The sequence below is a fragment of the Hippichthys cyanospilos genome, chromosome 4 (assembly GCF_059441005.1).
Source record: "Hippichthys cyanospilos isolate Australia breed blue-spotted pipefish chromosome 4, RoL_Hcya_1.0, whole genome shotgun sequence".
Taxonomy (NCBI): domain Eukaryota; kingdom Metazoa; phylum Chordata; class Actinopteri; order Syngnathiformes; family Syngnathidae; genus Hippichthys; species Hippichthys cyanospilos.
Genome location: NC_142372.1, coordinates 18,330,682 through 18,347,038, shown reverse-complemented (window position 1 = coordinate 18,347,038; position 16,357 = coordinate 18,330,682). Strand labels below are relative to the sequence as shown.

The following is a 16,357-nucleotide window of genomic DNA, read 5'->3' as shown; positions in this document are numbered from 1 at the left end:
GTGTAACACATTGTCAGAACCCACCGGAGGTAACAGTAAGAACAGCTTCAGTGCTACGTCGCCGATTCGCAATGTTGGTGGCAACGCAACGGTAACTGCCACTGTCGCTGCGCTGCACCCCGTGGATCTGAAGAGCGCCACTGGGCAGGACAGTGATTCTGGAAAACACAAATATAAAAAATATAACATAATACTTGCCTGATAATAGCAGACGCAATAACCCTGCCGTCCAGCAAGAATGAGAAAAATAAATAGCACGAAGGTGGAGTGAAAACATCGGAGGGCATACCTTTCAGTGGCGAGGGGTAATGTAACACGATTGAATTCCCAAGTGATGATGGGAGTAGGGTGTGCGCTGATTTTGCAGGAAAATCTGGCAACTGAGCCTTCAGTTACCACGATGGAAGTTGGCTGGATTGTAAACGATGAAATACCTGGAGCAGAAGCGAAACGGCGCTTTAAGGTCATATTCGAAAATGTGTGATCTTAATCGATTCATTCGGTTCTCGTGCAATCGAGGGCCAAAGTAACATTTGACAAATTACAATATTTATACTTAAAAATGAACTACGTATGCCTATTGTCTTGACGTTATGTATGCTCATGGAAGGATTTAAGTCGTTTTAGCCTTTCTTCAGGGTAAACAAGTAAGTAAGACAGAGGGTCTTCCTGGGTTGTAAAAGCACTAAAAGCCATAAGGTCACACAGCTCCACCATCCCCCTCTTCGCCTAAAAAGTTTCACAAGGCGCAGGTCAGGCATGAAAAGAAGCCTGTTGCACTTCGTTTGTGGCAAGTCACCAAGAAAACAGTATATCCACTTCATCCTCAAAGAAGGCTTAGGACTTGTGACTTAGAGATGTGCGTGCACATGGGTTACTATGGTGTACTATATCCAGTTTGTGCGTGCATATACTTTTTAAGATAAGCGAGGCTCCTAGTGAGTGTCGTGGGTGTCAACAAATGAGAATGTAGAGTTGACTGGCTATTATGTGACTAACCCATCTTCAGGATGGGTGACTTGCCGTGGGTTGTGGCCATCAATAGCTCATGTATGAACGTGCTTACGACTCGTTTGTTCAATAAACCAATTGAAAGTACATCAGCGGCTGTGTTTATAATTGAAGATCAATGACGTCAAAATCATAGCTTTTTGTGCTTTAGTCAGTAGCGACTTGTCGGTGTCAAGTCGTTTTTTGGGTGGAAGGGGGCCCAACCAGTGTCATGTTTAATCAGATTAGTCCTGAGCTGTTGCCTTTCTGTTGTAAGCGCCGCTGTGGTCGCAGGATGTCAAAACACAACTGGGCAAAGGCATCCCAGCCCCCCTCTTCTTCACAACACAAACCCACACTGCCGCCCACTCCCATATTAAGGCCGGAGTGATATGGCTGGAGGGCATGAGGGATGAGCAAGATATCCTCTTCCTCCCTTCTTTTAATGTCAGAGTGACAAACAGTGGTGATCAGTGATTATTGATCATCTATAAAACTAAGGTGTAAAATCAATATGTGTAGAGCTGTACTCAAATCTGAGAAATAGACAGCTGACCCTAAGACTTTGGGTGGTGATGTTTTAGCAAAGGGCATATAAATGTGGAGACTGACTCATCAAGATTAACAAATCCCAATTGATACACCTAAACATAATGACATTATTTACAGCGTGGTTTCCCATTATTACTTTTACCATGTTTTTTTGACGTTTTGAGGCCAGAACAAATACTAAGTTGAGCCCATTCCCCAAAAGCAAAAAGAAGATGACCATCTGCCCTACCCAGCAAGCTGACCTCTGACTTATGACCTCCACAAATCTCGCCTTGCACCTAGCTCAGGAACAGCAATGCATGGCCAGGCCACCCTCTGCTCTCTGCTGCCTTGTAGAGTTTGGCTGCTGTTGTTTTGTCATTATATTTCAAGGAGTCCAATCCGACATTACCCTAAAAATCAATACAACGGTTTCTTTTCTACCAATTTCCGACCACTTATCGTCTTCCAGAGCCTTTCCCAGCTAGCTTTGGGCAGAAGCAGGGTACTCTCCGGACACAGACTCTGACTGGCCAAAAATGGAAGCAGTGTAACTAAAAGACACCAAACCTGTCTAGGATTTGAGATAAAAACAAAATAAGAAACTGTCCTGCATAAACCTTATAGGTCGATGGTACTTTTTTGGACTGTTCCTTGCAACAGATGCCGAAAACTCAGCAAATGGGAGGTCAGTGGACAGGTCAAGCCCAAACAAAGGCTCTCTTACAAACACCATGAATTAGTTCAGCCTCTCTGCTCTGGTTACTGTGATCAATCTCTGGTAAGCTAAGCACAACGCTTGAACTACACAGCTATCACAATGAGGCATAAAAGACATGCAGTTATCGTATCATGAAAGTAATTCAAAATGATCCATGTTGTCACTTTGTATTCACGTGTCCAATTTTGCCGTTTATGCCATTGAAATTGTTTTTCCCTCTATGACGTTTGTTGCGACAAAGTTGAAGTTAAGCAATCAGCTTCGGGGGGAGTAATGGAGATGTTTTGGGGCCAGACAATAAGGCGTAAAAGCTTGACCTTATCAAGCCTACCCCTTTGTGTTGTGAGTTTAATTCATTTCATGACCAAGCTTACAACTCAGTAGACTTGCATATCAAATATCTTCTTAAACTTTGGCGGAAAAAAAACATAAATAGCGTCATTTGTAATCCCCCAAATTCCTGAATAAGCAGGGATACTCTGCTAAAAAGCATTTTCCATGAAAAATATGGGCTGATTCCCCATTCAAAAAGTTTGAAATTGTTGAAAAAAATTCTGGGACGAGGTAAATTTACTTTAAAATAAAGGTACTTGACATCGTAGCCTACAGCCTACACCTTGTGAGTGTTCTCATTTTGCATTTGTGTGTTTGACTGTCCTGTTCAATAAACAGCTAAGAGTTCATCCCCAAATCTGACTATCCTAGTCCATAGGCAAGGACATTACAGTACAGTATAATGACATTTGATGATTTTTTTTTTCCCTGCATCACAAACATGGCACTACGTTTTGTTGAGATACGCTAATTATTTTCGCGACTTAACTACATGATGTGTCCGATAATGTGTCCTATCCCAACTCAGCCCAGCCTTGAGGGTCTGCTCGTTTAAGGGAGACATTAAAATTGATCACCGCATTAATCAGGCTGCACGCTAACCTAGCGCAGTCGGAAAAAGAAATCCCTCCTCGAAAGGACCGACTAAAAAAAAGTTTGAAAAGCGCTTTTGTCAAAGCTGACATCAGTCATTGAAGTCGTATTGAGTTGGGCCACTAATTAATTGAAGAAAAGAGGCCTTAACAACACGCGGCAGCGCTAGAGAAAGAAGACCTCCCTGATAAGCGAGAGGGGAAGAATGCAAAGCTGAAAAAACGCCAACAAATCAATCAGCGGCGGGCTGGCGGATGCTCTACGCAGCCTGCAGAGCAGTCCAGTGACCAGTGGCCCGACGGCACAAAGGACTATTCCCATGAGCAGCGTGACCCCTGAAAGCACCGTGCCTGGGAGGGAGCAACCATGCCCCTCCTCCTGCCCCTTATCTCGTCTCCAAAGTTTTTCAGTCATTCGACGCTAGCCTTCTACTCACCTCACACAGTGACTGCATTGTCTTTAATCTCCAAAATAAAAGTCAATGTGTAAATAGGCAAGGATTGTTTAACAGCCCTTTTAGTTTGCTTTGAGATATCTTGGATATGACACAAACCGGGCACAACAAAAGTGCCCTTGTGCAATTTAACATTGTTACAAGATACAAAACATGAAGTCCACAAACAAATAACAGCGCTCAGTTAGAGGGGTAAAAAAGAAATATGAGCTCGGGCTGAAGGATTAATCATGTTAAAATCGGCAGCGGAGTATAGTGGAATAAGATTATGAAATCGCAGAGGTTTCAATTTAGAAAAAAAAAAGCTTTAGATGGTTTCTGTTTGTTTGTTTTTTTAAATCCCCTTGATGCATAATACAAAATGTTTTTTTTCTGCATTTACGTTGGTTTATACTTGGCGCACCATCACACATTTTGCAGCGCTTAATACTCAGAGCCGGTTTCCCCTGCAGTTAGACGATATTCTCTCAAACTATAGGTGGCAGTAAATGGACTCTACAGCATACAAACAACGCTACTCTATAACAGAGGTGGAGAATCCTAGTAAATACAAATGACCTAAATTCTTCCAAGGGTTCTTAAGCAGACTCCTCATTTCTACCCAAAGCGATGCTCGCCAGGCGTTGTTTACGGAATTTAGATCATGGTATTCCTTTTCAGAAGAATCATAAAAGGGTGTGTTCCTGCCAATTTCCATCAGCAATATTTCGTCCGCCATGTAGTTCGCTCGTGAAGACATTCCGGATATGAAAAATGTCTGCTTGCAAATATGGTTTTGTTGTAGAGGAGTTCTACTGTCTGTCTGTCTGTCTGTCTGTCTGTCTGTCTGTCTGTCTGTCTGTCTGTCTGTCTGTCTGTCTGTCTGTCTGTCCGTCCGTCCGTCTATCTATCTATCTATCTATATCGAGAGAGAGAGAGAGAGAGGGTAGGGTATCGGGTAGAAATGAATGGAATCGGTTGAGTGTTAGCTTTAGTTTTTGATTTTCATCCATCCATCCATTTTCTAGGGCCACTTATCCTCACAGGGGTCGCAGGCTTGCTGCCGCCTATCCCAGTAGTAGGCGGGGGACACCCTGAACTGGTTGCCAGCCAATCGCATGGCACACAGAGGAAAAAAAACATTTATGTACCCAATCACACACCTGCCATTTATGTTTTTGGAGTGTGGAAGGAAGACGGTGCGCCCAGAGAGAACCCACGCGGACTCGAAGAACATGGAAACTGCTCCACTTCGCTGCTCCACCGAGCCACCTTTTTGATTTTCGCTTCTATCTTTTTTTAAATGTATGCTCTTAATTTTGAAAGCCAGACTATATTTCCGTTTCTTGTTATTACGTTCCTGAAACTGATCGGCTTCCTCACGTCACTTGAGACTGATTGACATGTTTGCACCAGGTTAATATTGTGAAGTTTTTACAGTGACATTTAAAAGACCACAAGTAAAAGTGTTTGGTAAGTTATCGACCCGTGGTAGAAACCATATTCACTGACAGGTCATTTGCATTTATTTTAAACGTAAGCCTAAACGAGCAAGCTTCCCTCGCCAATCATACAAAAGGCTGACTCTCATGGAGTTGATGAAGTTCACCAGAATATTAGAAAATTGATACAGAGCAGTTCTAAAACACTTCACACTACCAACACAATAACAACATTTTTTTGGTCAAAAGAAATCTGTCGTGGCTACCGATGTAACCGAGGAACTTTCTAGTATTATTGGTTGAAAGATTAGGGAATCGGGTTCTCCGCTGCCCTCCACCCATTGAACAATTTAGGGTGCCCTTTGACCTCTGAGCCTGCCATTGAGGGGAACCATGGTAACCTTTCATGTCCAGCAGAGGAGGAAAAACAAGATTCCACGCTTACGGTTGTCTAACTTATGGCCACTTCACTCATCCACGCCACAGCTTGCAGGCCGCAAAGTTTACTCTGGCCCAATTAGAGTTTTTCAGTGTTGCACCAGCACAAATCCGTAGCAACTATAAATAATGGCTTGTGAGGTTTAACCCATTCAAACAAGCCCTATAAAGGCAGCACAATAAAAATGACATTTGTGAGAACTGCCTGAGCTTGCTACACTGGTATTCTGGGATGCCAATGTTGTAGGGCATGTAACTGGCTCCTTTAAAGCGCTGCTCAGCTTTTTACAAGTTATAAGGCTTGATATAGGACTACAGCCCATAGGACTCGAAATATACAAGCATGTTAAACATAATAAGCATGTAATATGCACTTTGTCTAGCGGATCACAACACAATTGCGGCGGTAGCTCAAGAATGGCACCCAGTGGGAGGCCACTGGATTCCTACACGTACACTCAAATACAGTACTCTGTAAAAGTACAGCTTTGAAGTTTGAATTAACATTTTTAAATTACAATCATTTTGCCACATTAAATGCAGTGTTCCTCCACAACAAAGTATTTGAAACGTTTTTTTTTTTAACTGCTTCAAGTCTGCAGTCGCACATTTTGGCACAACATGCCAGGCAGCATAGCGACACTTACTGAAAGAAATGTAACATGGCAACTAATGGCAAGTAGAAGATATAGAGATACAAAACTAAACAATAATACAGTAGTAGTATCCAGGGAGCAGAGAGAATATATGAGTCTTGTTGTATACTCTGATTCTTGTTGTATACTCTGTTTGTGTGTGTTGCTGCTTCAACTGTGTAGAGTAGAGGTTATTTGAAGGTTTATAAATACATTTCTACTTATTTCCATTAGTCAGTCTATGGTACTTTGCGTTCTACGTTAGCATTAAGATAGACTTGTTAGACAAAATGATCATTATAGAAATAAAAAAATTGGACTGGGATTTTGGTTGTTGGAATTCTATTTTGTAATTTCAGGTTTATAGTAATAAAGTGACTAAACAGCCTGAAAAAATGTGTTGAGATTTTAGTTGATGTGTGTAAAGACGGAATGTGTTTGAGGCATAAGGGAGGAGGTAAAATTATATTATTGAGGATTTTTACTGAACACAAGTTGGGCTAGTACACATTCCCTTTTTTTAATTACTAGACTAGTACAAAAGGAAGCACATCAGAGCCATAACAGAAGATCCTTTTTTAACACCTAACCGGTAAGCTGTAAGTGCTTTCATGCAGCCAAGACATCATCTAGCAATCAGATAATTAGATCACACTATCAATGCTAGTGTCTTGTCAGGCAATTGTGCATGTGACAATTGCTTCAAGTACATCAGGGCGGAAAAATGAGTGTCAGGTGTTAATTTCCAAGCCCTATCTCCATCCGAACATGGCAGAATACGCTTACGCAGAGGCAGAGGCCCTTCGATGTTAAAGGTGTGATACTGTCTCTGAAGGCAGAAAACTGACGACAGAAGAAAGACATAGAAATGTATTGGCTTTCACACGCCGTGTGAAAGTGGCCACAGTTAGCAATGGCATTAATTAGTGTTCTATTTAGATTTAAATTAAGCAACTTCCTGCTTAGGCAGAATGTGGATCACAAAAAAAGATAAAAAAATCCACTTTGAACTACTCTATACCGATGCTTATTTTTAACACCTACTTAGCAACTTTTATCATGTTTGCTTGTTATCGCAGTTACATATCAAATTTGCATGGCAATATGGATTAAAGTTCAATGATTTTTTTTTGTAAATTACTCTAAATCTTCACTACAATGCCAATACAAGCAAATGGCTATTATACTGTTGTATTTATGTGTTATTATTAATATAAAAACAATACAGGACTGCATTTTTCAACTCTACATTATTGTCATACCGAACAAAGCCAAAAAAATGAGTGCTGATACATGACATTATATAATAGATGTGTCAGCAATAAAGCAGAGTCCAGACTTGCCTCACGCACTCAGGCAAAACATCAATTTTTCTACCATGACAAACCATCCTCAATATCAACTTTCAATCAGTTGGTGCCTGTTTTGAGTTATTGCCCAGAATGATTAATTAATTAATTTGTTTGTTGTGGCACACTTGCAGACTGGTTAGTGCATCTCCCTCAGATGTTGTGGGTTTTCTTCCGGCTCTGGCCTTCCTATGTAAAGTTTGCATATTATCTTTGCGCCTATGTGGGTTTTCTCTGGGCTCTCCGGTGTCTTCCCACACTCCAAAAACATGCGGGGTAGGTAAATTGGACACTCTAAATCAGTGGTCCCCAAACACACCAGCGGCCCTCGTGATAACCGGCCTGGATAATGGATAGACAAATAAATATCTTTCAGCCCTGATTCAGTATCCATTTCCACTAAGATGCTGGTCTGCTATTGGTTGCTATTGGTCTGCTATCGGCGTCACTCGTGTCAAAATGGCGGAATGGTAAAGCTTTGTTCTAGTCACTAGAATCTAGTTTGAGTGATTACATTGCATTTTTTGTGCATTTTAGTGCTTATTTCAAACTTCAATTGGTTATCCATGGGTCCCAAGATTGCTTGTGATTTTAAAGAGAGAAGTAAGAAGATGATTTATACGCAACGAAGCTGGAGCTAATCAAGAAATAATAATATTACAATGTTATTTTGAGACCAATTTTTAACATGTATATACAATTTTGATGTTTTTACCTGGGGTTTTACACGTATTCGCTAAATAACATAAGTTTGGACTGCTCGCCATACGGCGAATTTGCGTTACGATCCCAACCGCGGAACGGATTCATCTCGTAAACCGGGGGCCCGCTGTATTCATACTTCCATGCTTCCAAGTACATGGCAGTTTAAACTTTACTCAGAAATTTGGAAGATTTAATTGGGTGAAGCGTCAGACCGTTACCAATGATGACAGGTGGTAACGATTACAACAACAGGCAGGTTAAAATGATGGACAAAATTTACTGCTGCGTCGGGTTTAGTCCTTTGTTTTTGACACCGACGAACCGCCCACCTCTGCTAATATCGGCCCACGCCTATTTGAAGCAATTACACCCTATGATGCAGAACAAATCCAGAGTTGTCTGAGAGGTATCTGTTGTTGTAGCAGGTAAACCCGAGTTGACGAGCTGCAAGAGGCCAAAACGGCCAACTAAGCAATGGACTAAAACCCCTCATTAACCATGAAGTCTATAGACAAATGTCACATGACGTGGCTCATGTGTCACATTCCACTCCATCGGGTCCAAATCCCTTTTCACCTTTGTGCTCTACTGACCATCACAATGGTTAAACTGGTATCCCCACAGCACAAACAAAAATGTAAACTTAGACTCAATGTCTAATCCTTCACTTAACTGATCTAATTAGCCATGCAAGGGTTGAACAGCTCCTGTGGTTCTGCCCAACAATATCACGACAGATAGTGTTCTTTTCTTTTGGGAACAGACTGGGAATAATGGAGGAAAACGGAGGGAGAACCAGCTTTTCAGCTTGTCACTCTATGGCCAGGAGACCAGGCAGGAAAACAATTGTGCAAGGCCTGCAGCCACAGCTGACCTGCAATAAAGTTTGGGCGTTTAGGCTGGTGGTACAGGGGGATAGCATTTCACATTGTGTGTCTTTGTGTGTGTTTGCGTGCGTGTGTGTGTTGTTGCAAAAACCTCAGTTACCACAGTGTCCTTCAACTGAGCATTTCTCAGGTATGTGCAAATTTTATGAGCTTCTAGATTGACCCTGAAGCAAGCCTAAGTGTTATTTTAAAACAAACTAGTAATGCTTACAAGCTGCTCTTACATTTACTATTAACTTAATATGGTTTTCTTTTACGAGACGAAGGCTTGAGTGCCACAGGGCAACGGATTGGTACTTCGTAGATCATGTCACATTAACAGGAGGAAAGCCAGTTCAGCCCAGAAGGAAGACGGACCTGAGTCCACTGGAAATGCTGTCTTAAGAGCAATCGTTTTTTTTTTTTCCCAGTAACCCTACCTAGTGGAAGCCGGTTCAGTAGTGGAAAAGAATGTCACTTGGTAAAATACAGCTATTCTACAAGGGCTAAGAAATCGTACTTCCCATACACCTCAGAAAATGGACAACTTTGGCGAACTAGTTAGACAAGTAAATGTATAAAAGTGTGCTAATTGACAGTTCTGTCAGTACACTACTTACAAGTCATGTTATAAAATTGCACTATTTAGTATCTGCTAACCACGAGTAGAACTAGTAGCTCACATATATCAATTAGCAGACTGGTTTGCACTAGAAGTAACATGTGGCTGTCATACAAGAATGCCAATGTTTTTCCACTAGTTTGCAGAAATATCACACAATAGTGGTAAACCATAACAAATACTGTAAAACGTTTTAATAGTGCGCTTGACCAGTTATATTAATAAGCTGCATTGTCTTATTCGCGAGGAGGAAAATATAATAAAAGCTTTGTACAAACCTGACTAAAATGTGTGTTATGTGGTTCTGACGTCACTTTTTCTTGAACAGTTTTATGGGAAGTTCTCTAAAATCGCAGTTTATATTTAACTTAAAAAAAACTTAGTTGGTCTTACGTGTTTATATAACGTTTTCCACTAAGGGGGAAAAAAAATCAGTTGAAATTAATTAATGCCCAGCATCCCAATATCTGCAGCCTTACAGGGACTCAACACTGTCAGATAACACAAAGATGCTTTGTAAACACGAAAAAAAGGCCATACGCTATAGCTAACAGGAGCTGTAAGTATTTTGTTAAAACTATTCAGGATTAAGTGTCCCAATCAGACATGGGAAGGAAAGGTTTGAAAGGTGGTCAACCCAAATGCAGGGAGGCTGGGTGCGTTCAAAATATAATAATTTAATATGTAGCGGATGTCAAATAAACAGGGACAAAAACTGTAAAAGTAACATACAAAGTAAAAACATACAAAGTAACAAACAAAATCCCAGAAAAAAAAAAAAAACTTGAATAACAGACTAAGGGAAACACATTAAATTCATGGTGACGAACACAACAGCAACAAAAACAACGACCTGACAAGAACTGAAAGGAAACAGGAAACTAAATACATTCAAAACTGACTAGACAACAATGAACACCTTGGCATGATACACAATAGGAGCAGAGAGCGGACACAAGGGAAGCAGGTTAACGAAGACAGGTGGACGCAATCACATTAACAAGAAACTGACACAAGGGGGTCCGAAAAACGAACTAAAAACATGAACAAAACCAAACCACCAAAACCAGAATGTTAAAAGACAAATCCAAAACCCACAATAGCCCAGAACAGAAGAGAACAGAAAACCTTGATCTCAACCCAAAACACAACAAATACCAGCCCACAACATAACCTCTCAGTAGGCCAATGCCAAAGTTGTCGTACAAATATGCAAAAATGTCATAAAGTACTAACAGAATGTTGCTAGCAAAAAATATTATTTCAGTACAGCAGTGCTTCCTAATCAAGCTATAGTGCGCCAAATTGCCTTTGGAAAGCTTTCAACAGGCAATAGTTCAAAGTCCTACTGGAAATAACGATTTAGCGCAATACAGAGTTCAAGCGCTACTTTCTTGCCAAAGCAGGTGAATCTAGCGGGGCTGCGCAAGAAGATAATCAAGTGCCGGTCAACATTTCTGTGCTATTGGTCAGTAGGGGCAGAGAGATGTCACACAAGTCTGCCTGGACATTCTACCTCCTCCCCCCTTTAAAGCAGAAGCCCAGCATTGAGGGAGAACGCATTCCAAAAGAACAAGTCCTTCAACGATCGGGGTGCAATAACATGAAAGCCCCGGGCCAGTGAATAGGGGTCATCTGCTCCTTAGCTTTGGGAGGTGGTATCCTGGACAGCGCTGCTCCTTCATTAACACACCAATGGACACCACCCCTTTCAAACAGTGTCTTTCTTTCCTCCACATAGCTAGCCTGAGTTCAACACTGCGCTTCAAACATAGCCTGATAAAGCCCTTGTGCAAATGAATTAGGGCTGAATAATTCATCTAAATCAAATCAACATTACAATGTACTCCAATGCAATTTCCAAATTGCAAAGGCTGCAAATTCGGAAGGGAAAAATATTTCCTGTCAAGAAAAGTCTAGTACTTAAGAGGTGCAATCCACGTGTTGAAATGTCATCGTTTCACGTGACATGAACTGCTGACTTAATGACGTCGCAGATTTCTTTGCGTTACGGTTGCAAGTCGAAGTCTTTAGGAAGTTAACAATTCTAACTGAAATACAGAGTTAAAATGCAGTTCAAATGGACCCAAACACAGTAAGAGCTTGAGAAATTTAGGCTATTGAGGCTTGAAAATGCACAGCTGTGAACTGAAAGTCCTTTCAGGTCATAAAGCCTCATCCACACCATAAAGTTGAACTGAGAAAATAGCAGAATGTGCAAAGCTGTCAGCTTGACAAATTGTGCCTACTTTGGAGAATCTAAAATCTAAAACGTATTTAGGTTTGAATGATATTGTAAACTTTAATAGGCGATTATTTGTGTGTTCCTGCATGGTCTGAATGACTTCAGCATTCATTCATAAAGGAAAAAAAGACTCTTTAGTTTTTTTTAAGGTGTTTATGAAACTTTCGAATAGTACGGTAAACCGTCTTCCACATAAATTAATGGTTCATTATATTTTAGCCTAGGAACCTAAATTTTTTTGTATAATAAACCTGATATTCTTTGCTTTACAGTAAAAATCACGCCTTGAATCCAAGTATCAAGGACAAAAAAAATCTGAATAAAATGATTTTTCCAAATAAATCATCATCTCTTGAAGTTTGGGAATGTCATGCTCACTTGCGATTGTCAGCCGGGCCCTCTGGCTGAGGATTGCTCCATACTTGTTCTGGGCAAGGCACTGATAGAAGCCTTCATCTGATTTGTCTCCTCGTCTGCTTTCCACTTCGGAAATGTAAAGGGAGCTGTTGGAGAGCAGGTACACCCGCTCGTTCTCCACCACTACCGCTCCATTTCTCAGCCATCGCACATCGATGGGCGTCTCTCCGTGCGCCTGACAGTCCAGAATGACAGCGTCTTTGCGCATGACCGTCACATCGTGGGGCTCCTTGATGAAAAATAACTCGCTGAAGCAAAAAACACCTGAAAAACAGAGAAAGGACATAACGCCTGCTTAGTTGAGAGTATAGAATTGCACAACTTGAATGTAGTCCCACGTTGTACCACAACACGCTGAGCAGCTCTGAGCTATACTGAGCAACAGGCAGCTTAAGAGCAAGAAGAAGAGGAAGAGAAGGTCCCCAACACAGCTGCAGTCATTTGTACAGCAGAGCAGATAGAGCATATGCCCGTGAGTCTTACTGCCTATGACGCCTCACATTAAGATAGAAAGACACACTCTTTTGGTTTGGTGTTTAAATGATGGCCACACCACTATGGACCCATATTAACCTATAATAATAATAAAAATAACCAATAAATCAGTTGATTAATCAAAAAATACGTATATATAAGGCAGCTTGGGGGCACATTCCGCCGCACAATTCAGGGACCCAAGTCCAAATTCACCCCGCTCCAGCCTTCCTGTGTGGAGTTTGTATGTTGGGCACTATGGCTTCCTCCCACGTTCCAAAAACATGCATGGCTTGTGTATTGGACATACTAAATTGTCCTTAGGTGTGATTGGGTGCGTGAATGGTCGTTCGTCTCAGTGTGCCCTGCAATTGGCTGGCAACCAGTTCAGGGTGTCCCCCGCCTACTACCCATAGTCAGCTGGGATAGGCATCAGCAGGCCTGCGGCATTGTGAGGATAAGCGGCTCTAGAAAATGGATGGATGGATAGATACGGTACATATTTATTTTTGAAGGGGGGATCACTAAGGAGAAATTGAGAACATTTGACTGTTTTGCAATGCTTTAGAATTTATTTATCTTTACAATAGAAAGAAAATTCACTAAAAAGTGGTTGATTCTTTGCCATGTTCGGGGTGGGTAGTGAACATTATTAACTTTGTCTCGTGTTGTAATGTGTTAGTGTGGAAACAAAAAAAAAAAGGAAAAAAGTAGGATTTTTAAAGAGGTAATATTAGCCATTCAAATAGGCAATTTGATTAATTGTTTTGTTCTATGGGTCAGTTTGACAGTCAGCTTCAACAGAGAGTGACAAATTAACATTTTGAAACAAACACTTAACCTCTTATTTGGAGATTTGTTCTCTTTGAAGTCTTCATTTCCTCTAAAATTATGTTATAAAATTGTCATACATTTCGCCACAGCAAGAGGGATAGCAGGAATGAAAGAAAACTGTAATAAGTGTTTCTTTTTAGAACTTTAAATGTTATATTGTTGTTTTGGTTTTAGTTTTACACATAACACGAATGTGTCCCACAATAAACAATGTGCAAACCGTTTTAATAAAAAAAATACATGAAAACACAAATTAATGTAACTTGATATTTATTTTCAGATTTTTCATACTTTATGACTGAGTCTCCAATCCTCCTTGTGAAATTGAAAATCCATCTAAAATTGCTTTTGAGGACGAACACGGAGAAAAATGCAAAAACCACAAAGAACCAGTCAACAAAGTCTTTCATAATAACCAGGTGGCCATCTGAAAAAGCTCTTCTAAACAACACCATTTTAATTATATAGTCAGCATTGTCTACTTAAAAGCGTGTGATAATTTAACACTGCATAGTCGGCAATGACTTGCAATGGTGAAGACGCATTCTAATGCAAACAGATTTTCTAATGACCGCACGTTTTTAAAGTTTGGCACTGCATTGGTGCACTGTCATTTGGTGCTTTTTCTACTACAGATCAACGTGAAAAGCAACTATGCTATTAATGACCCAACTTCCTTTGAAGATTATATTGTCAGATTTCATTCAACACACGATTGATGAGGTTTTCCAGCGGACGACCAACATTGCAAAAGTGTGTTGTGGTTACTAGTACTTCCCACGTGCTGACCGACTTCGAAATAGCGCAACAGAAAGACAAAAAGCAAACGTACCTGAGATTGGAATAAAAGCAGCAAAAAACAGCAAACGCTGAAATAGTTTCCTTTTGACGAGCGCCATTTACGTGAGTTGTCCTGGCATGCTCGCTAGTGTGTCATAGCGACTTCCTCTGAATGAACCGAGGTGCAACTGACTGAGTGACTGAGGCGCGGGTCGAGTGGAGCCGGGGGGGTGGGGGTGGCCCAGGAAGGGGGTGGCCCACTCTCCTCCGGATTCATCACCTTCATATCACTCACCGATCCCCATGGGCTGAAGGTTTTCGGGAGATATGGCGGCATCTAGCGGTAGATCTATATATTGTACTTTTACTTTGAAAAGGAGGATCTGAAGAGCAGGGTTTTCAACCTTTTTTTTCAGTATAGTTCCCCATAACCAGTGCAAAGCCGTTTTAGTTAAAAAAAAAAAAAAAAAAAAAACACTTAAAACACGTCCTCAATTTCTGATTTATTAAATTTTGGAACTTTTCAAACTTCATTTGTATTAATGATTATTACAATAATCAACATAAAGGGCCCTCTTCTGGATCAGAGAAGAGACCTGTTCTCAAAAGTAAATAAATAATCATAAATTAATATTTGTCCATAGAAAAATATTTAACTTAAAGTGATCATAGTCGAATCTTTACAAAAAAATAAATCATACTTTGACAGTTAACGAGAGGTGGCACTGGACAAGTTGTGTTAAGCCATTCTAGTATGGGGGAGAATCTGGGTTTTTAAAATAATAAAATTGAATAACCTACTGAAAATATTTTTTTATGAACTTATATTGTCCTGAAACATTTAATTAATTCAATACTTATTTTTAAAGGGTATTTGAATGTTTGTCGGTTTTATTTAAAATCTCAAGTACGCCCTGGAACTCCATAAGTACCTCAGGGGTACCCGGGTACCCACTTTAGAGCATTCATTCGATATCCAGATTCAGCTCCATGTTCTAATGCGCTCTCTATCCCCACAAGTAAGAAAAAAAAATAGCGCACTAGTAGTGATGTTTTTGCCCTATTAGTGCCAAATTTGGTCTACCCGTGTAACTTTACGGACATGTGCAAGTATGCTCTTTGTCCTCCTTTGGCACAGAAGTGATAATAGCAATGATACGAGTAAAGCAAAACTGCACTGGTTAACAACTACATGCTACTTGCACTACAAGTTACTTTTGAATTACCTGAGGAAATAGCTCATCAAAGAGAGAGCTAACGATAAATTGATTAATCTTTCGATTAATTTGTCAATGAATTGGATTTTTTTAAAATTTAATTTTGGCATGTTGTTGTACATTACACTTAGGTTTTGAGGGGATAGACGAGGAATGGCGAAAAACCGCAGAGAGCTGAAGTGAACCAAGAGAATCAAGTCTTTTTTGTTGTTGTTTTTTGTAGGTCGCATTGCTGTGAGGAATGCGAAACCAATACATATTTTTGATAATATTAAGAATACAGTACATAACAAATTAATGGATAAATAGTTTTGAAATCAGAAGTGAAGAATTGGTTGTTCTACAATTAAGTTACTGTAATAAGGAGTTTATCAACAAGAACGTGTTTTCAATATCTTATTGTTGTTATGTATTACATGTGACAATTTGAAATTTTGGTATGGTTTTAGAAAGCGTCATGGACACTGACACAGGTTTGCATTTACGGGCCACAAAAATGATGCGATGGGCCCAATCTGGCCCACTGCCCTTGAATTTAACACCTCTCCTTTAAACCATAAAAATATCACAAAGTTTTGTCCCAAACCACTTGAAAAGAGCGGCGAAGAGTAAAAATTCAGTCATTAACAAACACAATGTAGATGGTATACTGTTGCAAAAAGTAGCAAAAGAAAAGAGGATTTGGACATTAACTGCAAATAAAGGGGACTGGATTTCTCAAAACACATTTG

The 16,357-nt window shown here is 40.3% G+C and overlaps 1 protein-coding gene across 2 annotated transcripts in view; it reads right to left on the bottom strand.

The window, feature by feature from the left end:
- The window catches only part of prtga (protogenin homolog a (Gallus gallus)), a 36,446-nt gene extending 21,876 nt beyond the window's left edge, over window positions 1–14,570 (bottom strand). For both annotated transcript variants that reach the window (XM_088413010.1, XM_088413012.1), the window contains exons 1-4: window positions 14,462–14,570; window positions 12,283–12,585; window positions 290–434; window positions 25–158 (exon numbers count right to left, since the gene is read on the bottom strand). In XM_088413010.1, coding sequence (XP_088269136.1) covers window positions 25–158; window positions 290–434; window positions 12,283–12,585; window positions 14,462–14,528 — 649 coding nt within the window. In that variant the 5' untranslated portion in view covers window positions 14,529–14,570. The remainder of the gene's footprint in view (window positions 1–24; window positions 159–289; window positions 435–12,282; window positions 12,586–14,461) is intronic.
- Window positions 14,571–16,357: the final 1,787 nt, after the last annotated feature.